The sequence below is a fragment of the Coptis chinensis genome, chromosome 7 (assembly GCF_015680905.1).
Source record: "Coptis chinensis isolate HL-2020 chromosome 7, ASM1568090v1, whole genome shotgun sequence".
NCBI classification, from domain to species: Eukaryota; Viridiplantae; Streptophyta; class Magnoliopsida; order Ranunculales; family Ranunculaceae; genus Coptis; species Coptis chinensis.
The window spans coordinates 87191242-87215120 of record NC_141462.1 but is presented as its reverse complement, the minus strand read 5'-3'; the positions used below and the strand labels follow the sequence as shown (position 1 = coordinate 87215120).

The window sequence follows — 23879 nt, the reverse complement described above, 5'->3', positions numbered from 1 at the left end:
ATGTAACTGGTTGATGTGTTTCACATTTTCTGAGCAGTACGAGTGCATGAATTTTCAGGAACTAATTAATTACATAGACTGATAGCCCCAACACATAAAATGTGAATTACGAACATCCACTTGTCTCAAACGTCTGTTACACAAAATAACCATATTTTGATTCCATATTCCTTTTTCGTCTTCTGTGAACAAGAAGCATTTCGTCAGAGTATGACATTACTTTTTTAAAATGCCTAGACCTGAAACTTTTAATTTATAATTTTTTCATTTAGAAGAAAAACACTTGTCAGTTGGGACTTTAGCAGGCAATACATGTAGATTTCTTCCAGATTTCGACCATCTAGACTCATTATTCTTGCTTTGCTAACAGAAAAGTACACAATTTTTTTAGAGAAATAGGGAATCAGAATGATGACAATAATGTCATATGATGTCAAAACGTATAACAAATTAAGGTAGAAGTTCAAATGGTTGAGTTTGAAGGATCGCTTCAGAATAGTTCTCCCATCATTATAGAGGTCTGTCAAAACATTCATTATAGATGTTCGTCAACTGCATGTCTTTGAAGTGGCACATACATTAAGTAGAGCTAGCTTCCAGGAGCAAAGACATGAGTTAGTCCATGGACCAGTATACAACTAACTAATCTACCGAGGAAATACCCAGCTCAAACGGTAAATATCTTCTTGACTTTCTTTGTTTTCCTACGACAGATTGGACAAGTCCCAGCCTCATCTACAATCCTGCGAAATGAAATTATTTGAATTAGATGTAGCAGATCTTATATACTTACTGTTTCCTCCCGTTTAATACAGAGAGAGGAATAGGGAAAGATGTTGAAATGCAAAAGACTATGTCATACTCACCTTGTTCCACAGGTAAAACATGCCGCACAATGTCCACATGGAAGGAAAAAGCAGTCCCTTTGAGCATCAAAGCATATTACACAAAGACGGCGAGGATGGTTGTTGTCCCCGTCCTTGAGTGATTTTGTTTCCGGGGACTCAACAGCAAGTAAGGCTTGAACATCCTCCTGATCATCATGTGGGACAGACTCATAAGAGGAGCCCCAACTTGAGACATCGTCGTCTTTGTGCGCAAGCAACGGTGTTCTCTCAGAACCTGCTTCGCCTGCTTGAGATCCAGCTCTGTCTTGATTGGTCGGTTGGTATTTGGTACAGAGTTTTGATGCCAACAAAATAAGTATTGTAATTGTACCTAAACACGATAGAGTAAACGTACGTGAGGGTGATATAGAAAAGTCTGATATTGGAAACACTGAAAATGAAGGAAGATATAGAAGACCTGAGCCAGCAACATAAGAAAGCCACCTCGGCTCATATGACAGTTTGACGTACCAATCATCACTAATTCTACTCTGAAAGGCACCAAATAAAGCACAAGTTAATATGTGAGAAAGAAGCATTTATTAGATATACAGGTCATTAGAATAAAAAGGAAAAAGCTACCCTTCCTATTTTGGAGAGCGAAAAGATATTACATCCAACAGTGTGTGAATAATCCAGAAGGGTCTCTTCGCCATAAGGCAGGCAGTTTAAGGATCCCAACCAACATGAATGGCCGTCAGGAGGAACAATATACACTTAAAAAAGAAGCATCAGTTTCTCATCCATACTTTTCCCCCTTAATTTAATCAATGTGATTGGTTTGAGTCTTTATATCCCCACTTTGGCCAAGTAGGAGATGAAGAAAAAACTCTCCACCAAACGTTATAACATTGTTGGCCAGACAAATCGGATAATCGGGAAAAACAAAAGTGACCTTTGTATTGGGCTTAACATTCCGACCAACTGAGAAACAGAAGCAACGGAATATATAATTTAAAAACCTTATTATCACCTGTATAATCAATGAATTTGTTCAGAACTATTCATGGAGAAATTTAGAATAAGACATGATACATGACAATCTGACATCCATAAAAGATTCACCTTTTCAGAACCAGGAGAGGTTAAAACAGCAGTACTTTCTTCCAGAAAAAAAAGCTTGAAATCACATACACCGTGTGCCAGGGAACATTTGCAATATGCCTCACTTGTATTATACAGCAGTGCTCGTATTCTCAGATTCAACTGCACCTGTTAACATTACACACTAGCATCAGTGCACGCTCAAGGTAATCCAACCAAATATGTTTGCATGAAAAATCAAGAGGAAGCCGATCACACAAGAAACACAATTAGCATGTTTATAAACTAACACTACGAACACATAGGCTATTCAGGCAATCAAGAATTTGCACTTACCTCCACCTCTTCGGTATTTAAGTTACCCACAGCAATATAGTAGTCAGAAGATTTGGAAATTTTCTGTTGGATCGTACCACTTCCTGCCAAATTATTCTCTCTTTATCACAGCATTGGCATGCGCCTCAATAAAAAAAAAAAATTCAAATTCCTTACCATGAATGATACTCCATGATAATGTAAGATTAGGATATGATGGGTTTTGAATCCATTCAATAATACTTTCTTTGCCTGCAGATAATGAATTCAAATTTAAGAAAGCAAAGAGACTAATTATATTGAAATACTCTATACTTCCCTACTTAGGCATAAAGTTACAGAATGTCCAAACTAGTAATAGATCATTAATACTTCTCACTACAGTACTACAATCAGAAACAGCCTAAAAAGGGGATTAGGGCAAAGAAAGCAAGTGATACAGTAATAACAGCAAACAAAATTTTGACTCTGCTTGCTAGGAATGTATGCTTCAAAGCCTAAAATGACACTTCTTTACATGAGAAGTAAAGGTTAAAGCATCTAAATGGTGCTTTTCTGTAGTTCAGCTCACTTCTAGATATATGAATCTTCAAGTCATGAATGTCTTATTCCCTGACAGTTGCGAATTCGTAATGATAAGTCAGCGTTTCAACGATTATCTTGTCGAAGAACAGGATATAATTTGTTTGTTTTTGGGACAATATTGGTCACTAGAATCGGGTATGGAACCCTATTCATTTCAGTTACACGAATAATTGAGAGAGTATTCGCTATTTAAAATAGAATTATACTTTTTATGAAAAAGCAAGAATCCTCAACCAATGTCTTAGCTTAGGATAAATATACTATGCCTTGACATTTATGCAAATATTTGCGTTTGACAGTGGAAGTTCTGAACACAAACAGAGTAATTATACAACCGTCTATGGCTATGTACAAAGGTTATAGTATCCGAGCAAACTGTTAAGAAAATTAAATTAATTTCAGGATGTAATTAGACATCAGCAATAACCTGTTATTCATCTGGCAACTCTGATCTCATCTTATTTTAAATATTTTAATGGGAAAGAATATTTAGGAGAAGATGTTTGAAGTAACCTGTAGTGGCCCATATTAGAGCCGTGGACCAAGTCTAAAAGAGAACGAGGGCAGGGTAACCAGATAAGAGTGGGAGCAGGGGAACGTTGCCGCGGAACCCTAAGGGCGGACGTGGTTTGAGGGCAGCGACGGGTAGAATCGTCGGATGAAGGGACAAGTGTGTGGCCCAAAAGAGGAGGAAAAAAAGAGATATAAAGAAAAAGAAGGGAGGAAAAAAGGAGAGGCAGACATTTGGAGAGGAAGAAAAGAGAGAGGTTCACGCATTGGGAGTGAGAGGAACTTCTAGGTTCATACATTTGGCGCCGTCTGTGGGGAACAGAAAGAAAAGCAAAGAAGATATGGCACCCAAGAAACGAGTAGGCAAGACAAAGAAAGTAGCGGGACAGGAAACAACGCCGGAAACGGAGATTGACGAGGAAAGGGATAGAAGAGAAGAGACGGAGACCGAGGAGCTGCGGCTTATGAGGGAAGAGATCGGACGGTTGAGAGAGGAGAACGGGCGGTTAAGGAGAGAAAGGGAAAGAGAGGAGGAAGGTACAAAGGAGAGTCAAGGACGGCTCGGAAGAGGAAGGAGAAGACCCAAACCTCGTTGAAAACCCAGCTGGTAGTTTTGACAATCGAAAGGGTGCAAAGAGATGATAGACGAGATAGAGAAGTGAACCAAATAAGGTGAAGAGTCGGGCGGAGCGGGCGAAGTCGGTGGTGGTCGGGCTAAACCGCAACCCATCGGGCGGAAGGGATTGGGTCCCGGAGGTTCCGCCGTTTTAACCAACCTAGATTCGAGGAATGACGGGAAAGGTGACCCGGCCAGATCACATCCTCCACTTCAGCAACAAATGCCGCTATGGCAAGAGTCGAGGTATGATGGGCTGCGGTGCATGATGTTCCCCGGTTTGAAGGAGGGGCGCCCGATTGGTACTATCGATTGCCGGGAGGGAGCATAAGGAATTTTCAAGAGTTGGAACAAGCGTTTATAGACCATTTCATCCACCGTAAGAAACGAGCGGTTGACATCGCAGGCGTTGTTCAATGAGACAAAGGTCGTGGAGAGAAAGGTGAGGGAGTATTTATGTCGGTTCAAGGTCGGAGACTCTGAAGGTCGAGAACGGACGAAAAGAATCGCTGTTATCGTGATTCGAAAGCGAGGTTTGCGACCGTGAACGGAGTGCATCAATCGGTCGCGAAGAATGAGATCGCGACTTTGCATGAGCTCTATCCGGGTGGAGAAATACATCGATATGAGGACACCTTGCCGGGGAATCGAAAAGGTCGTGGAAAGTCGCGGTTGTCCAGAGAAAGACAGGAGCCCGCCGAAGCGGAGGGTGCCGCTGATAGGGGAAGAAAGCAGGAACCGCTGTAAAGCCCCAAGCGGTGGAGAGAGCAAAGGGAAGGGATTCGCCGAGAGAATAGAGAAAGGAAGCCATACAGGAAATGGAGGTAACGCCATTTGAATAGACCATTGAGCCGAAATATTGCCGTTGATCAAACATTTTTGAGGGTACGAAGGACCGCTGGAACAACCCAATAGAGCTTCCGGATAGACCGTTCTCGCGGCATATCACCGATGCGGAATCATGAGACGGATGACCGTTATATGGCCGAAGTGGATGGTACGTGAGATTGGTGGAAAGGGGCGAGATGAGGGAGTTCGTGGAGGGAGGTGCGGAATGAGAATCGTGGGCCGCAGGATGAGATATTCGGGACTATACATGTTATTTTAGTGGGGGAGGTGTTGAGTCATAATGCACACAGGGAGGATAGGTGAGGAGGGGGCGGCAAGCATCCGCCAGATCACCGATAGGAATGGGGTACCGCCATACGGGATAGGGTTAACCGAGGACAAGGATCGATCGCTTTTGAAGAAGCGGACTTGCGGATGGGAGACTCCCCATGAGGATCGTTGGTTATCACAAGATAGCGATGGGCAATTATATGGTGAAGAGAGTATTGGTTGATTGTGGTAGCGCGGTGGACCCGTTGTTCAAAGGAGCTCGAAGAAATGGGAATGAACCCGGCGGTTTGAGACCAAGCATCTAATTTGTGCGGGTTCAATGGTAGCATGACCGAGCCTCGGGGAAGTCTTGTTGCGGCAGAACTACGGGATCGGTGGCGTTGTTCGCCCGATTCATGGTGGTAGATTCCACCTCACGCGATAACGCCATTTTGGGAGGGCGGTGGATCCATGAGATGAAGGCCGCCCCTGGCCTACTTACTACCGTGGTGATACGGTTCCCAACCCTCGACGGGCATACACGAGGTCCGCTGGAGACCAAGTAACGCGGCCAAAACAGCCATAGGGAGCACGCTGAAGCGGTTGGTCCACGGACGGAAGAGGAAGAAAGTCCCCACCCCGTGAAAAGGCGGGCATAGCAATTACGTGGTGCCCCCGCTGAAAGTAAAGAGGGAACCGGAGGGCCCAAAGACGTTAGGACTTAAATTGAAGTGGTTAACATAGGGGACGGGGGAGGAAAGAGATTTATCTCGATAGGATCCGGCCTGTCGAGTGTTGGAAGAGACCGGTACGGTTCTTTGTCGGAAACAAAGGGATGTGTTTGCTTGGACGGTGGAGGACGTAACTGGGTTGGATCCAGAATTTGCATGCCACCGGTTGCACATGAAGGAAGATGCTAAGCCGGTGAGGCAGAGGATGCGGAGCATCAGACCCAAGTATGCGGAGGGCATACGCGAGGAAGTGACACGACTGAAGGGAGCGGGCATAATACGGGAAACTGAGTTCACTGAGTGGTTGTCCAATGTAGTCGCGGTACCAAAAAAGAATGGCAAGGTCCGGATGTGCGTTGATTTCACGGATGTAAACAAAGAGTGTCCGAAGGATAGCTACCCCATGCCGCGGGTAGATGAACTGGTTGATAGAACAAATGGGTACAAAATATTCTCATTCATGGACGATCTATGGGATACAATCAAGGGCGCATGTATGGGCCGGATCGAGAAAACAAAGATTTGTGGTAGAAGGCGGAACGCATCGTTATACAAGGATGCCATTTGGGCTGAAGAATGCGGGAGCCACTTTCCAAAGGTTGGGGGAGAAAATGTTTGAAAGCAAGATTCGGAGGGGAATTGAAGTATACATAGACGATATGGTGGAAAAGAGCATGTCCGAGGAGGAGCATTTGGAGGGCTTGCGGGAAACGTTTGGGATACTGCGGAGGTATAATTTGAAGTTGAATCCCGAGAAGTGCACCTTCGAGTGACCACGGAAAGTTCCTGGGGTACATCGTGACTCACCGGGGAATAGAGGCCAACCCGGAGCAGATAAGATCGCTGATAGAAATGCCTTCCCCGCAGAATGTTAAGGAAGTACAGCGGCTAGCAGGAAGGGTGGCGGCGTTGAATAGGTTCATTGCCAAGTCCTCTGACAAGTGCAGGCCGCTGTATCGGCTGTTGAGGAAGACTCCGGATTTCTTATGGACAGCAGAGTGCGAGGAGGCATTCCAAGAGTTGAAGGGGTATTTGGGCAAGGCTCCTTTACTGTCTCGGCCAAAGAGGGGAGAAGTCAGACTTGTACTTGGGTGCCACCGAAGCACGCAGCTGAAGTTCGGTGTTGGTCCGTCCTCAGATAGGTGGTGGAGAAGCCGGTGTACTTCCAGAGCAAGACATTACTGGACGCAGAGACGCGGTATAGCAGGGTGGAGAGGTATGCCTTGGCGTTGGTTTTCTCGTCGCTGAAACTGAAACCCTACTTCGAGTCCCATTCGGTTGTAGTGGTCACAAACTTGCCTCAAACAAAGCGCTAAGCGACGTAAAGGTCGAAGAATGTTGAAGTGGCGGTGATGCTTAGTGCTTTATGAGATCTGAAGACGTAAGGACCGCAGAGAAGGCATGTGCGGGCGGAGTTCCCGGCCGAAGTTCCCCGGCCGAGATCCCACGGGGGGGAGAGGAGATGGTGATGGAACCGTGAGAAAGAGGTGGAGACCGAATTTCTAGATCCTGGGACAAAAGAAACGGATGGAGGGTGTTTGTGGATGGGTCACCCACCGATACTTGCAATGGAATAGGGTCGGTTGGTCACCCTCAAAACAAATGTAATAGAACCGACTATGAAGTTAGGCTTCGCGGCAACCAAAGAATGAAGCAGAGTATGAGGCGATGATAGCGGGGATGAGAATGGCCGGGATTTGGGGTGAAAGAGCTAATTGTGTACTCAGACTCGAATCTGGTAGTATGTCGCTAATGGGGGTTCACGCCCGATGCCCAAGGATGGCGAAGTATCCGGAAGTGTTACACAAGAGATCCATCGAAGTTCGAGAAAGTCCAGCTTTGTACATCGGGTCGTGGCGAGAATAGGCACGCCGGATGTTCTAAGCGCACATATCGGCAGCCATGCCCGGTCCGAGGAAAGGATTATAAGCGTGAGACGGCCGGAGAGGCCTAGCACGGAGGGAGCCCGGAAGAGGTATGCCGATCGGGGAAAACGAAGGATGCCGGATAAATCCCATCGAATTCCCGAAGGAAGGGAGGTGACGGACAAAAGAGAAAAGAGAAGATCGGGAAACGCATATCGCAGAGATATGTGTCGGTGGCGGGGGCGAAGTTATACAAGAAAAACTTCAATGGACCTTTGTCGAGGTGCCCGGACCTCGATTGGTTTTAGAAGTGTTGGCGGAATTGCATGAAGGAGATTGTGGAAGTCATTCCGCGGGGAAGAAACAACAAGACCGGGCTTTTAACATTGTGGTTATTTTGGCCCCACATGAAGAGAGAGACGGTGGAGTTCGCCAAGAAACGCGATAAGTGTCGGAAGTTTTCACAGCTCATATTCGGCTCCTTGAACCCCTACACAATGTCTCCAACTGCGGGCCATTTGCTATGTGGGCTATGGATATAGGGGCCGCCGCCCATGGGACGGGCAAGAGGAGGAACATGCCGGGCGCCACGCACTACTTTACTTAAATGGATAGAGGCGTCCCTTTACAAGCAGGTCAAGGAAGCACAAGTAATTAAGTTTCTATGGGAGAATATCATATGTCGGTTTGGATTGCCGTGATGCCATCATCGCAGCATAACGGAACACGATTCACGGAGCCAAGGTGGCCGCTCCTAAAGCGGGTATAAAAGGTGAAGCAAGGGTTCTCGCCCCTACAACTCGGAGGGCAATGGACAAGCCGGAATCTTCCAACAAAACAATAATGAACAACTGAAAAGGAAGCTAGAAGACAAAAAAGGGCGTGGGGGTCGACGAAGTTGAACCATGTGCTCCGGGCATACCCGGACCACCCCGCGGGAAGACTTAAAAGGAGACCCCGCTTTGCCTTAGCATACGGCGCCGAGGCGGTCATACCCTTTAGAATGGTCGCAGCCACCGGGAGGACCGTGAGCGTGGAGAGGGACAAACCGGGCGATATTGGCGGGAGACTTGAACCGGGCGGACGACAAGGGACACGGCTCGCGATCCGCTAGAGGAGTATCACAGAGGTTTGCAGACAAGACAACAAGAGGGTCAGCCCCCGCCGCTTCCGGTAGGGAGAGTTGGTATTACGCAGAGTGGACGCCAAGACAAAAGAGGAAAAGGATCGGGAAGCTTGGCCCAAATTGGGAGGGGCCATATACCGTGGTGGAAGTGGGAGGCGCACATACATACAAGCTACGCATCAGCCGAGGGCAAGCGGATTGAGAAACCATGGAATATAAGGATGCAAAAAAATTCTATAACCGAATGTAATGTAGTGCCATGTAAGGTAATGAAGTCCCGACAAAGGGACTAAAGTCAGATGTAAATGTATAAGACCACAAAGACTTTTGTGAATGGAAAGACGCTTTGTTATGCTTACCGTTAAAAGCAAAATGTAAACTAGATACGTGGGGCAATGAGAGAACCTCCAACAGCCGAGGTCCTAAAAGGGTCCGTGGAGCCGGGATGAGCCCTCCCCGGATCAGAGTTGTGAGAAATGCAAGAGAGAGATCTCGCGGAGTGGGAGGAGCCCTCCGCGGATCAGAGATGCGAGGGACACATGGGGCAAATGAGAGATCCCCGGCAGCCGAAGTCTTAAAGAGTCCCGTGGAGTGGGATGAGCCCTCCCCGGATCGAAGTTGGAGGAGAAATGCAGGAGAGATCTCGCTGGTGGGAGGAGCCCTTCATGGATCGGGAGATGCGAGTGACACATGGGGCAATGAGAGAGCCCCAGCATCTGGAGTCCAAGAGGGTCCGTGGAGCGGGATGAGCCCTCCCCGGATCAGAGTTGGGAGAAATGCAAGGGAGAGATCTCGCGGAGTGGGAGGAGCCCTCCGCGGATCAGAGATGCGAGGGACACATGGGGCAATGAGAGATCCCCGGCAGCTGAAGTCCTAAAGAGTCCGTGGAGTGGGTCGAGCCCTCCCCGGATCAGAGTTGTGAGAAATGCAAGGGAGAGATCTCGCGGAGTGGGAGGAGCCCTCCGCGGATCAAAGATGCGAGTGACACATGGGGCAATGAGAGAGCCCCAGCATCTGGAGTCCAAGAGGGTCCGTGGAGCGGGATGAGCCCTACCCGGATCAGAGTTGGGAGAAATGCAAGGGAGAGATCTCGCTGGATGGGAGGAGCCCTCCGCGGATCAGAGATGCGAGGGACACATGGGGCAATGAGAGATTCCCGGCAGCTGAAGTCCTAAAGAGTCCGTGGAGTGGGTCGAGCCCTCCCCGGATCGAAGTCGCGGAGAAATGCAAGGGAGAGATCTCTGGAGTGGGAGGAGCCCTCCGCTGATCGAGATGGAGTGACACATGGGGCAATGAGAGAGCCCCAAAGATCCGGAGTCCAAGAGGGTCCGCGGAGCCGGGGATGAGCCCTCCCCGGATCGAAGTTGTGGAGAAATGCAAGGGAGAGATCTCGCTGGGGGGAGGAGCCCTTCGCTGGATCGAGGATTGCGAAGTGACACATGGGGCAATGAGAGAGCCCCAAAGATTTGGAGTCCAAGAGGGTCCGTGGAGCCGGGATGAGCCCTCCCCGGATCGAAGTTGTGAGAAATGTGTGGGGAGAGATCTCGAGTGGGGAGGAGCCCTTCGGATCGAGATGCGAAAGTGACACATGGGGCAATGAGAGAGCCCCAGCATCTGGAGTCCTAAAGAGTCCGAGGAGTGGGATGAGCCCCCCCGGATTAGAGTCGCGGAGAAATGCATGGGGCGCCGTGAGCGCCCAAAAGGGAGAGACCTCGGGTGGGAGGATCCCTCCGCTGGATCGAGAGATGCAAGGGATACATGGGGCAATGTGAGAGCCCCAAAGAAGCCTGAAATCCTAAAAAGGTCCGTGGAGTGGGATGAGCCCTCCGCTGGATCGTAGAGATGCAAGAGACAAAAGGGTAAAGAGAGTAGCCCCAGTTGTTTACATCGCGGCCGCGAGAGAAAGTGGCAGCGGATTGGTGAGCCCGATGGTCGTTCAAGGAAAGAAGAGAACGTGGAAAGGATGCAGAGTGGTAGAGGAAGAAAAGGGTGGAGAATCGAATCGATAAGTAGCAAAGAATTGATAAAGAGACAAGAAAATAACATGCAAAGCCCAAGGCAATAGTACAATAAGATAGCAAACGGAAAAGAGTGAGTATGACCCACAAAGAAAGTTAGGGGAACAAAAATGCAAGATTACAAATACAAAATTTCTATGACATATCGGGCGGAGCCGATCTTCGAAGGCTCGCTGGTAAAGCCGCCGCCCCGAAAGCCAAGAAAGAATCCCTGGGGAGCCTCGGTGGAGCCACCAAGGGAGTACCAAGAGTTTCGGGAGAAGACGGCCTTTGGAGTAAGCCGCCCATGGCTTTGGAGTTTCTTGGCCACCCTCTTGTCGGGCCGAAGCTTGAAACGATCCGCAAGAATATTCATGTCGCCCAAGCTCTTTTGAGACTCCGCGGTGAGGGCCTCTTGGTGCTTCTTGCTTGAGAGCTTCCGTGGTCTCTTGATGCCGCTGGAGATGAGAATCCACGCTGAGCTGATGATGATGATGAAGAAGGGATTCCCGCCGCCGACTCGACGGTCGTTGACTTGGTCCATGTAATCGTTGGTGGATACGCCCGCAACCAGAGTTCGCCTTGAGCTTGAAGTTTGGCTAGGTCAGCGGCCTCCAAATCGAATGAAGCACGGCATTGGTTGCCCTTAAGCCCCCGGGTCCGGCCCAACTCCTTTTCCAAGGCAGCCGGCTTTGTTCCGGTTACCGAGGAGACCGGGATCATAAAGGATATGTCCAAACCGACCGGGATGCAAGGGCTAAAAAAAAAAAAAAAAAAAAAAGAGAAAAAAAACGGGAGGGTGAATAATGTGACTCACCCTTTCCCACCCTGCGGTACAAGTGAGGTACCTGGCGAAGTCAAACGCCTCCGCCAAGATAAGCCGGCGTCTCGGGCAAATGAGAGTCGTAGAATAAGGAGGAGGCCACCGCGGGCGCTATCCGGTATGAGTCAAGGTTTACCCGACGGTTGGCGCGACCTTGAATACGGGTCGGAATTCTTCGCAACAAAGATGGTGGAGGTCGGGTATCCGAGGAGGCAGGGCAGAGGCGGGCTTTATCCGCGGGAGGAGGAGGGAGGAGGGGCTGCAGAGTTTCGGACGGATGGGATGGAGGCAACATCCCCCGGCGGGTCGGGGCCGCGGGGAGTTCAGCTCGCAGAAAGCAGAGGTCCGCTGGGCCTCTTTAGGGGCGGCCGCTCGCTGGTCACCGCGACCTCGCTGGAGGGAACCTCTATGACCTCGCCCCTCCCCGTGAGTCACTATCAAAAGTTTCGCTTGTGGACATCCATGTTCTCGGTAGGGAAGTGGGAGAGGTGTAATCGGTCGCCCCAATCGGGAGATAGAGCGGAAGGAGGTAGCGGAAAGATGGGTATCCGAGGGGACGGGAGCCGGAAGAAGGAGAGGAAGACTGAGGCGGGGGTTGGTGAGAACTCGGGTACGAACGCTTCTTGAAGGAGGGGAGGCGCTGGGCTTTCGTTCCTTAGGAGGAGGAGGGCGGAAAAATGGTCCGGATAAAGCCGCTGGAAGTTGTTGAGAGCGGGAATGGGGAGTAGGGGAGTCGCAGATGGTGGGGTGAATACCTAGCAAGTCGGTTTGAGCGCAGCCTAGACCGCTGGATTTGGTCAAAGATCGGGCAAGAGACGCCGCCGTAGAATATGTGATTTGGAATCCGCCGCCAACCCGTAGACAAAGACAGAGGCAAGTTAATAAAACCGGGGAAACATTGAGAATAACAGGAAAGAACCACGGAACTCACCACGACGACGGAAGGCGAGATGATTAAGAGTCGGGGAAGATGGGATGTCCGATGAGAAGAAGTTGCCCAAACATAGAGCCGGTAGTGGTGCCAAACCTTGCCGGAGGTAGTAAGCTTGAGGAGAAAAGATCGCCTTTTAGGATCTAACGCAGTAAGGACCGGTATCCTATGCTTACGCCCTTGGTGCCGGTTTTGAGATAGTAGTGAGAGTATACGCCGGGCCGGGTAATTTGAGGATTATGAGATCGGTTGTAGGAATTCGCGCATACATTATCCTCCGGTTCCCTATACCGCCTTGGGGGGAATGTTAAAGTGATTACGCACTTCCACATCCAAGAGTGTAGGGGGAAGCCGCAGACCGGCAACTATTTGACCTACGGTAATGACCGCCGAGTCCGGTCGGCGGGAACTAGATGTGGATAATGGGTAACGGAAGACACGCGGCTCCAAAGATGACGTCCGGAACACCGTAGTTCGCCGGAGGGCATCTAAGTTAGGTCTACGAGATCTAGGGGGAGGCGGCGGTAGGGTAGAAGGACGACCGGAGGTGGAGGGCCCGGCAGATGGAGCAGGAGGAGTGGGCGAATGAGTGCTCGTTGAACGAGAAGAGATAGAGTCAATAGATCCGCGGCCCGACATCGGAAAGAAGATGAACGGAGTCCAGGAATCAAAAATTTTTTACAACAATAATGGGAGAACAAAGACAACAAAAAGAACGGAAGGCTAAGGGAAACGCATCTATCGGTGAAGAAAAGGAGAGAGGGAAGATGCCGAGGAACCACCACTGAAAAGAACTTGCACCGGCGATGAAGACTTGAAGAATGGCAAAAATGGAGGCCGGAGAGAGAAGAGCAAAATCCAGAGGAAAGAAAGTGAGGGAAGATGAAGCGGAAAGGGGGGTTTAAATAGGCCAAGGGTAAAAGCGTAACTTCAGCCGGGCGGGGAAACGGAAGCATCGGTCGGGTACCACCAAATGATGACATCGTGAGCCGCGACGGGACCAAGAGGCCGCCGGAAAAGAATGCGCTGGATGAGTGCCTCTCACATCACACGCCCAAGAAAAACATGGAATAGTGGAAGCGGAAAGAGAAGGGGAGGCGTTCGACCCGCGCCATTATATGGCCGCCACATCGGAAGGGGCATTTGTAGTGGCCCATATTAGAGCCGTGGACCAAGTCTAAAAGAGAACGAGGGCAGGGTAACCAGATAAGAGTGGGAGCAGGGGAACGTTGCCGCGGAACCCTAAGGGCGGACGTGGCTGAGGTACGACGAAGGTAGAATCGTCGGATGAAGGGACAAGTGTGTGGCCCAAAAGAGGAGGAAAAAAGAGATATAAAGAAAAAGAAGGGAGGAGAAAAAGGAGAGGCAGACATTTGGAGAGGAAGAAAAGAGAGAGGTTCACGCATTGGGAGTGAGAGGAACTTCTAGGTTCATACATAACCTATCAACGATGATGTGTGGTCGTGCACAACCCAGCCTAAGCACTAGGGACATGCACCTACCAAAAGACTATGCTTTTATCACTAAGCCAAACAAAATAAGACTCTCCGACCAAAAAGAAAAGGGGAAAAAGAAGGCATTAGACAAAGCACATTTCAACTCCTACCATTTTGTTCCGGAAAGAGTTAGAATATCAGTATTGGGAATGATAGTGTACCCAAGGGCACGCTCCACTCCTAAGAATTGCTTGTTTCTATCCAATCAAACAGATTAAATATTGAAAAGTTTAGAAGCTCCAAATACATTCACCGCTAGGGTAGTGTCTTTTCAAATTGATATTGTGTAAATATTTTCACCCATTGGGTAGTAGTACTTTGCCAAACACCGGGTTAATTTCATGCTTCCTACTTTAAGAGTTTTTAGTCACAATTAGGTATTCTCACTATTTTGGCTTAATTATTCTTTGCCCGTTTGGCTGAATGATAATCCGTCATCTAATGTTGAAACCACCCAAACTTAATTAACCTTATAAAGTGCCATATTTGTGATTTATCTTCTTGTATGAAGGTTAGGGATTTGGCAGACCTCAACTTGGGCAATAGAAAAACATGCTACACAAGTAAATTCTGTTCACTAGAGGCATTCTCATTGCGGTATCTTTTAAATTTTGAGCAAATAAACTAGAAAAAAAGTACTACATGCCGAAGAAGAATAGCTAAATGATTCTTCTTTTCTCACATATATATGATACGAACTACAAATGATAAAGAGAAAAGACAGAACCACTAGAGTTTTTCAGCTTATGATGTTGAATGTACCTTGCGCAATCACGAGAGATATAGGAACTGACAGTGGGGATTTCACATTGTAAGTGATATCTATTTCAGACCCTTTGTTCAGAAAATAGACCCACTCCTGAAACAAAAATCGAAATGGTAGAACACCTTAAATTTCAAGACAATCTATGAAACCAACACAGTAGCAAAAGTTTGAAAACATGCCTTGTGGGAATGAGACAATAATGACACATTATGAGTTTTTAACCAAGTTGTCTCAACATCAAGAGGAGGGGGTTTGTGAAAAGCCATACAACGTTAAACCATAGTTTGGCCCATTTATCAGTTGCACCTGGTTCATATTCATCAAACACCAACAAGGGCATCGTCAAATGAGTAAACAATGAGAAGCTAGCTAATAAAGTAAATACAAAGGAAACGGCGCATTAATTGCTCGACATACATACCTTGATATCCTTTACAAGAAAAGTGTTAGCAGTTATGATACGCGAACAATTCGGTCCCAACTCTAAATTAGAAGCCCCATATAATCCCAGAATCATAGTCGTTGATGCTGCTGAAACAAAAAAAAATAAAACTTGGTTCAAAAAGTTAAAAGTTTCAAACTACAGAACAGTTAATAAGAAGTATACAAACCAAAGAACCAAAAGGTAAGAAGCACGACAATGCAAGAGCAAGCATTGTGATTCACTCCAGATGATGTCATAACAAACGGAGTTGTTACATCCGATAAATAAGAAAAGCTCCTCTGCTGGTGTTGTTCATTTTCTTGTTCAACAAGTAATAAAGACGATGTAGATGGTTCAGAAGAAGAAATAAATGAAGTGTGAACTGTCACTTGTTCTTCTTCCATTCAGTGAACAAGTGTACTAGAAATCAAGAAGAGACAAAGTTATAATATAAGGAACATGCAAACCAAACGAAGATGCTCAGTTAGCGAGGTAGGTGTAAGAAGAGTACGTGCACATGCAAACACTTTATGGTTGGAACGTTAGGTATTAGTCAACTCTAAAACGGTTAGTCAAAGTCAAAAGTAGACGCCCAGTCAGCAAGATAAAAGTCCGTGGGCCGAAAACAATTCGGGTCGGGTGTAAACAGACCCTATCTATATTTATACATTTTCTGGTGTGTATAATTTTGCAATTGGGAAAAATTAGAGTGAGTGATAATGGCGACAAGAAAGATGTTATCAGTCTTGGCCTTGTGGATTTTATTTTTGTTCGGGTCACTTGTTTTAATTCAGGTACATGTTTTTTTTTTGTTTATTGATCATTAATTAATTAATTAATTGTAGGGACTTAAAATTAGTAATCAAGCCCCTAGGGATCAAGATCGGATGGTTTTTTTTTATGTATTTTAACAGAATCGGATGAGTGATGTAGATAACGAGAGTGAAAGAGAGCTCGATCAGGTGAGTCTATTTTACCTTTTCGAGCTCGCTTTCTCTCTCTCGTCACATATATATATAATTTGTAGATCATTGTAGGTCTAGGGATTGTAAATGATTTGAAAAGTGAATTGGTTTGTTTGTTTTGTAGGCGAAGAAATCGGGTGGGGATTTGAAGGAAGTGACTCAGAAAGTTTACTTTGATGTAGAAATTGATGGAAAACCTGCTGGTATATTCATTCTCTGTGCTATTGTCTAGAAATGTTATATATTTTTACATGGTGTTGAATTCTTCAGTAATGATTGTATTGCATAAGTGTACACACATTTTGTTGGGGCAATTTTTTTACCATTCTGATTATCTTAACCTTTCAATGAGGCAATGCAATTGTTATCAGGTTATGTTTACTTGTATGAGCAATAAGCCAATAACTTGCTTGAGATTTATTTTAGAGTCGGTAGTGTGCAGTATTGTTTTTTTTATGAATATTGATATAATAATATGATGTAACAGTAAAGAAACGACATCAACTTAACAGAGATTCGTGGTTAATATTGTATTACATAGCATTCTCAGTTATTATGAGTAAGACACATTATTTATCCAAAGAATATATGCATAGAATTACGGACAAGTAGTGAGTAAGTTTACCTTATGAATGTGTTCTTTATTTGCAAACATTTGTTTTGATAGATGAAAAGTGATTTCTTTATGCATTACACAAATGAATTCCAGCTCGCATTACTTGTCAATTGTTGCACTGTGAGGAAACTATATCAGTTTCACATTCCATCACGGTAAAAAGGTGCAATGATACTAGCTATCAATCAGACAAACAAGTCACCAGTCGCTTGTGCTACTAACAAATTGTTTGGGAGCGTTAGTGTTAGAGAGTCGTGCAAATGATTGTGCTATTGAATTCTCCTAGGAAGCCTGGTACAGGGATGCCAAGTAGACATCCATGGATTAAGCATGTCCTCTACCTCTCCTTGTACCAATCATTGTTGTAAACAGCATGTCGAAGTTTGCAAGAGAGGATAGGTTAAAATCATACATTTGCAGCTTTCTCCCCCAAATCTCTGACTTACTTTCTTAGAGCTTTTTCCCTCTCTTTTTAATGGTCTGGTTTGCCCTTATTCAAATCTTCATCGACAATTTGTTATATTTGTTGCACTTAAAGGAATGACACATGCTACTTATCTTGAGGTGAAATATTGTCTTCTTGTTATAGAGAGTGACCTATTGCTTTGCAACTCTGCTTTGTCTTATATTATTTTCTTGCAGGTCGTATTGTCATGGGTCTGTTTGGGAAAACTGTACCCAAAACTGCAGGTACACCATTTAATATCATGTATTCTACATTTATTGAAAGTTAGCACCGTCGGTTTTGTTTCTACTTAACATACATATGAATGATTTTTAAAATGTTCTTTTACCTTGTGCAGAAAATTTCCGTGCACTCTGTACTGGTACTCTTTCTTGGTCCCCCACTTCTCCAGCTTTGCAGTTTAAATCATCTCTCTTAAGCTTTGTTGTGATGATTATTTGTCAACTTCCTTAATTTGCAGGAGAGAAAGGTATTGGGCAAAGTGGTAAGCCACTCCACTACAAGGGGAGCACATTTCATAGGATCATTCCTAGTTTCATGCTTCAGGGAGGTGATTTTACACTTGGAGACGGTAGGGGTGGTGAGTCGATATATGGCGAGAAATTTGCTGATGAGAACTTTAAAATAAAGCATACTGGACCTGGTAAGATATTAACCCCAGTGCTATGTAAATTTCTGCTTGTCCCATCTATGAGTTGTTTTGTTTTATTTTGCCATTTTTTGTTGTGTTTTTTCTAAGACTTGTTCAATCAAAATTATGTTGTTTCTTCTGCCATGATCAGGACTTCTTTCAATGGCTAATGCTGGTCGAGACACCAATGGTTCACAGTTCTTCATTACAACTGTGACTACTAACTGGTAATCTCCCACTTCCATATTCCATATAAATTTATTGAACCTATAGGTTCCTAATCAATTTGTTGCTCTGAATTTCTCACTGCTTCAGGTTGGATGGCAAACATGTTGTATTTGGCAAAGTTCTTTCAGGTATGGATGTTGTTTATAAGGTTGAAGCTGAAGGGAAGCAAAATGGAACACCCAAAGCCAAAGTTGTGATTGCAGACAGTGGCGAACTTCCTCTGTAATTGCATTCTTCATCAGAATGTTTCATCTTTTATAAATGATAAACAGACCTCTCTTTTCCTTGTTTTTATGCTGCTGATACCGTGTTAGGTAAAGTTTATCTTAGCAGTAGGGACATTATGAGAACTTTGGAGAACTGCCCCCCCCCTGTCAAAGAACTTAGTAACGTATATTGGATTTTGGACCCTTACACTGTCTTTGTTCAATTAAATTATTTAAATACATGCTCGAGGATTCTTGATTGCTGGGGAGTTCATGCAAGAGCGAGGTTTGGTTTAGTACCAAATTACCTACTGTCAGTGCACAGGTCCATAAGGAATGTATCTGATCACGCTATAAAATTAAAATTTTTGTTGCAAAGCCCAGTATCTAACTGTTAACACCCGATTCATCAAAGAGTGGATTGGGTTCCAAAAAGTTTGAAATAGTGCTGTGTGGCTTCTTCCATCCAGCTCTCAAAGCGCACGAGGTTCCCAAATGGTACTGATCAGTATGTATGACATTGGAGCTGAGATATATGTATCACTGTCTCTACTGGTTAGTGAGGATATAGGGTGATATTTTCTGTTCTATTAAATACAATTTCCGACCATTCCCATATCCTTCCTACCTAGTTCAGCTGAAACTATTCCAATCATTGCTTACGAATTATTCTTGCGCACTACTTAGACGTAGTATACAAAGCCCACTTGATTTGTTGATTTCCAGCAAAATTGGTGTTGCTCTACTCTTAAGTTTACCTTATTCACGTTCCCTTCGGTGTCTTTGACTCTTTGGACGTTTGGTTAATTAAACAGTGCACGTAAAAGTAGGTTTGGCCTTGTTGCACGGCATCAACATCAAGTATTCGAAATTTGTGCTCATTAAACACTTGTATTCCAAGCCTCTGTAGCTCCAACATTTAAATATTCCGCCTAGAACGCCTGAATCCAAATTTGAAAATTTTCAAACCAAAAAAAAGGTCACCCCTCTTTATCAACTCACCTCTTCACCTTTGCTTCACTTCACTATCTCTCAAGTCTCAACAACAAAATGGGCTGTGTATCATCAACTCTTCTTGACCACGACGACGATTTCTCGCAACTGGGCGGAGGTTCAAGACTCGGTCACCACATCGTTTCACTCACTTCTTCCACCTATGGTCTCTTAACCATTGACCCACCAACTCCACCTAGATTTGGCCTAGTTTCTCTCTTCCCAAGCCCTCTTCCTGAACCCAAATCCCTCCGTTCTGACCCGGAAGTTATCAACTCATGGGAACTCATGGCTGATTTAGACTGCGAAAGCTCTCGATTTAGCCCATCCCCATTTTCCAAAACCTCTTTATCTCTCCTTCACACTGTGGCCGAGCTCGATTCTCGTATCGCAAAGTCTCCAAAGCACTTCATTGGTTATAGTAAAGAGAATTGCGACCCGAATAGGCCTATTCGACTTGCAACCAGTGTTCTAAAGCCGTTTAGTTTTACTGCCCCAAGACTTTCTTATGTGAAATACTCGCTTGATGACTTCGAGAAAAAATGCCCACCTGGTGGAGAGAACAAAGTGGTAATCTACACGACGACGTTGAGAGGTGTAAGGAAGACATTTGAGGCGTGTAATGCCGTTAGAGCAGCGACTGAAGGAATGGGGGTAGTGGTGAATGAGAGAGACGTTTCAATGCATTATGGGTATAGAGAAGAATTGAAGGAGTTAATGAAAGGGAAAGAAAATGGGACAATGGTTATTCTACCAAAGGTGTTTGTTAAAGGAAGGTATATAGGTGGAGCAGAGGAAGTGTTGAGAATACATGAAGAAGGTTGTTTGAGTGATTTACTTGAAGGTTTACCAAAAGCGAAAATTGGGGTTGTTTGTGATGGTTGTGGTGGTGTTGGTTTTTTACCTTGTTTTCAATGTAATGGAAGTTGTAAGGTGTTTGAAGGAATGAAAGGGAGGAGAGTTGTTATGAGGTGTAGTCAGTGTAATGAGAATGGGCTGGTTCTTTGCCCAATCTGTTGCTGATTGAAACAATTTATCTGGTCAGCGTTCTTTATTTCTTTTATTTTTGCGTTGTTTAACATATGTTAATCTATGAATCTATCTCAATTTACTTGTTGAGTGAGGTTTACTTGTTTGTAATATATCTATCTCAATGTACCTGGATACTTGGATAAAATTTGGTAGTTTGCAACTCCGTTACTTTTAACTTCCAACTTTCTTGTTTAGAGTTTTGTGTTGCTTGGTTTGTGCAATTGGTAAGTGCTTTTGGTCAAATTTGAACTTTCAAAACTAGGGGACGGCTGGTTCACGGCATATACTTTGAAGATATGTTTAAGATATCCATGAGAAATTGCAAATTGTCAAATACTTGCAAAATGGTAATACATACATTGCTTGATTTGTAAAATTTCGCATGTTTCAAGTGTTTTGTTTAATGTTTGGCACGAAACACTCCCCCTTCCCTTTTGCAAAATCCTAAACCCTAAACCCTAAACTACATTAAAGAAGAAGATGACAGACTATCTTCCCTTGGAACTGATTGTGGATATTCTCACAAGACTCCCTGTGAAAACCCTTGTTTGATGCAGACGCATTTCCAAGACATGGTTGAAACTAACTTACGATTCTAGTTTCATCAAAATGCACCTCAGTAAAGCAGTTGAAAAACAGGATTACTGTCTCCAAAGTACAGATGTCATGAAACCGGTATAAAGATGCAGATATCTTGCCTTGAGGATGATTCACTTGAAAATTTGAATTTCTTAGAATACCCTGTACTTGATCAACTGCCTTTTATAGTGGGTTGTTATAATGGACTAGTTTGTATATGTGACCGTAGCAGAGTCTGTTTGTTGAATCCAAGTACAAGAGAATACAAGTTTGTAGAACTTGCAAAGGGGGTTTCTGTTGTAATAATTGTGTTTTGGGTTTTGGTTATGTTGCTAGTGAAGACGACTATGTATTGGTGTCTTTGTCCTACAGTTCTAAAGTCGACATTTGTTCTCTAAATGATGCTTCATTCACAACGATTTCGGACCTACCCTTTACAATTTCTAGAGTCAGCGTTAAAGGTCAATCACCACAAGAAGTTATTGTTCATGCTTTTGATGTTGAGGGAAAAGCATTTCGACAGTTTTCTAGACCTGATGAAGCGGGTAAAGAGGCTTTCTTGACTGTAGGACTGCTTGGAGGGAAACTGTGTGCGCTTTGCCAAAATTGTGGTTTTGAAGTTTGGGTAATGAAGACTTATGGTGATACAAACTCGTGGGCAAAAATGTTTTCTACGAAAGATACTGTTATGAAATCGGCTTTTAGTCCTCCGAGGCTTTTGTATGTTTCAAAGAATGGTGAAATTATTATGCAATATGGAAAATGTGTATTTTCGTATGACCCGAACCAAGAAACAGCTACGGAACTTAGCAATCACAAAATTTTAGATAGTCTTGCTGCCTTTGCTGGTAGCAATATGATATGGAGTCATGTCGCTAGCTTTGTTCGATTGAACTCTACTACTTATCCGGGGATTACTACGCAATACAAACTGTAGTGGACGTATTCATGATGTAGGATGTTACATGTGGCAAGGGGGAGGTATGCTGAGAAGTGAAGAGGATACATGATGTAGCGGATCAGATCCGCAGTAACCTAATTGCCGAGAACTGCCATATATAGATAAGGACAGGTGGAAAGGAGGGGAGCATGAAATGGGAAGAGATGGACGAACCAGATGGAGAGGGAGGTTATGTGGCAAGTGGACCGTATGCTGCGTAGTGAAGAGGATACATGATGCAACGGATCAGATCCGCAGTAACCTAACTGCCGAGAACTGCCATATATAGGTAAGGACAGGTGGAGAAGAGAGAAGAGGAGATGGGAAGAAACGACAAGAACCAGGGCTGTGGAAATGGGACTAAATGAGAAAATATTAGCCATCGAGTTGAATGTCATTAAGGAAAAAAGAGATATAGTTCGCATGCGATTGGAAGAGTATTATCGAAAACTACAGAGACAGTATGATAAACGAGTAAAGCTGTGAGCATTCATGGTTGGGGATTTGGTGCTGTGAAAAGTTACACTAGCTACCAAGAAGGAGAACGACGACAAACTGGGACCAATTGGGAAGGACCGTATGTCGTGACAGAGAAGGAAACTTTTGGAACATACAAGATTAAGACGCCGGCAGGGGCAGAGATTGAGAAACCATGGAATATCAGAATGCTGAAGAAATTCCTTGAAAGAAGCAGCGTTTGACTTTCCAGTGGGATAAGAAAAGTCTTTATGTATGTAGAGTGATAATAATATGTATTGCGTTTCGAATTCTAAGTCATTGAAATAAAGAATGCATTTCTTCCAAACATGGCATGAATAATGGTTGATCAAGGACAGCGAGGGAGATGAGCCCTTCGCAGACTAAGGTCCAAATCAAATTTGGGGCAAATGAGATGCCCCCATCAGGCTTCACAGCTAATTAAAGACAGCGGGGGGGATGAGCCCTTTGTGGACTAAGGTCCAAATCAAATTGGGGGCAAAATGAGATGCCCCCATCAGCTTCACAAATCAAATGTGGGGGGGCCCTTTTATGGACTAAGGTCCAAATTAAACTGGGGGCAAATGAGATGCCCCATTAGGCTTCACAGCTGATCAAAAACAGTGGGGGGATGAGCCCTTCGTGGACTAAGGTCCAAATCAAACTGGGGGCAAAATGAGATGCCCCCATCAGGCTTCACAGCTGATCAAAGACAGCGGGGGGGATGAGCCCTTTGCGGACTAAGGTCAAAATCAAACTGGGGGCAAAATGAGATGCCCCCATCAGCTTCTAACCGATCAAAGACAATGCGGGGGATGAGCCATTCCCGTGGACTAAAACGCCCAAATCAAACCGGGGCAAAATGAGTTGCCCCCATCAGCTTCACCTGGTGATCAAAGACAACGGGGATGAGCCCTTCATGGACCGAGGTCCAAATCAAACTGGGGGCAAAATGAGCCGCTTCTCAAGAGGCTTCACAGCCATCCAAATCAATGGGAAGCCCTTTATGGACTCTATGTCCGAATCAAATTGAGGCAAATTGACCCACAAGGCTTAACCGTCCAAAGACAAGTGATGAGCTTCGGGACACCATGTCCGAATAAAAATGGGGGCAATCTGAATTGCCCCCACAAGGGGGCCAAAAAGACTACGAGGAGGGGAGCCCTTCGGACTACATGTCCAAATCAACTTGGGGAAATGAGTTGCGGGGGAGATTCAAATGTTTAATAAAAAACTGAGGTAATTCGAATGAGGATATGCATCACATTAGGAAAGATAGAAAGTTGAGCAACATATGAGAGGCAAATGTAATTTGCTTAAAAACCTGCTGGGCATACCCATAAAAACAGACTAAAGTATAAACATACAAACCCAAAATTTCAAAATGTCATAATGAGTGAACGTCGGATGAATAAAAATACAAATTTCGGTGCATCATTCTTGGTCTTCAGCTACATCCTTCTGGGAAGATTCCTCGGTAGCCTCCACCGCGGTGGTGATGTCATCGTCCACTTCAATCGGAAAGGTGACCG

General features: G+C 45.1%; 3 protein-coding genes across 3 annotated transcripts; 2 read left to right on the top strand and 1 right to left on the bottom strand.

Annotated features, from left to right (window-relative positions):
• Window positions 1-400: 400 nt before the first annotated feature.
• LOC147489659 (E3 ubiquitin-protein ligase APD2-like) lies at window positions 401-15650 on the bottom strand. The gene is given in 11 exon segments (XM_086571251.1): window positions 401-743; window positions 867-1218; window positions 1306-1378; window positions 1953-2099; window positions 2268-2350; window positions 2424-2498; window positions 14787-14883; window positions 14970-15050; window positions 15052-15096; window positions 15212-15321; window positions 15402-15650. Coding segments are annotated over 11 exon segments (1356 nt in total). The 5' UTR covers window positions 15619-15650; the 3' UTR covers window positions 401-667.
• A 201-nt stretch (window positions 15651-15851) lies between these two features.
• Window positions 15852-18534, top strand: LOC147489658 (peptidyl-prolyl cis-trans isomerase CYP19-4-like). The gene is made up of 7 exons (XM_086569922.1): window positions 15852-16008; window positions 16304-16382; window positions 17438-17485; window positions 17599-17622; window positions 17722-17904; window positions 18044-18119; window positions 18208-18534. The coding sequence occupies exons 1-7, from the start codon at window positions 15934-15936 to the stop codon at window positions 18344-18346; spliced, it is 624 nt and encodes a 207-aa protein (XP_086426048.1). The 5' UTR covers window positions 15852-15933; the 3' UTR covers window positions 18347-18534.
• Window positions 18535-19237: 703 nt separating this feature from the next.
• On the top strand, window positions 19238-20533 carry LOC147489657 (Glutaredoxin family protein). The gene has a single exon (XM_086569921.1). The coding sequence runs from the start codon at window positions 19377-19379 to the stop codon at window positions 20340-20342; it is 966 nt and encodes a 321-aa protein (XP_086426047.1). The 5' UTR covers window positions 19238-19376; the 3' UTR covers window positions 20343-20533.
• The last annotated feature ends 3346 nt before the right edge of the window (window positions 20534-23879 follow it).

What these genes read in the sequence shown, in the direction of transcription:
- LOC147489658 (XM_086569922.1), top strand. Translation starts at nt 15,934, where the DNA reads ATGGCGACAAGAAAGATGTTATCAGTCTTGGCCTTGTGGATTTTATTT. An exon ending in AATTGATGGAAAACCTGCTG is followed by an intron (nt 16,383 to 17,437) that starts GTATATTCATTC and finishes ATTTTCTTGCAG; the next exon opens with GTCGTATTGTCATGGGTCTG. An exon ending in AATAAAGCATACTGGACCTG is followed by an intron (nt 17,905 to 18,043) that starts GTAAGATATTAA and finishes TGCCATGATCAG; the next exon opens with GACTTCTTTCAATGGCTAAT.
- LOC147489657 (XM_086569921.1), top strand. Translation starts at nt 19,377, where the DNA reads ATGGGCTGTGTATCATCAACTCTTCTTGACCACGACGACGATTTCTCG.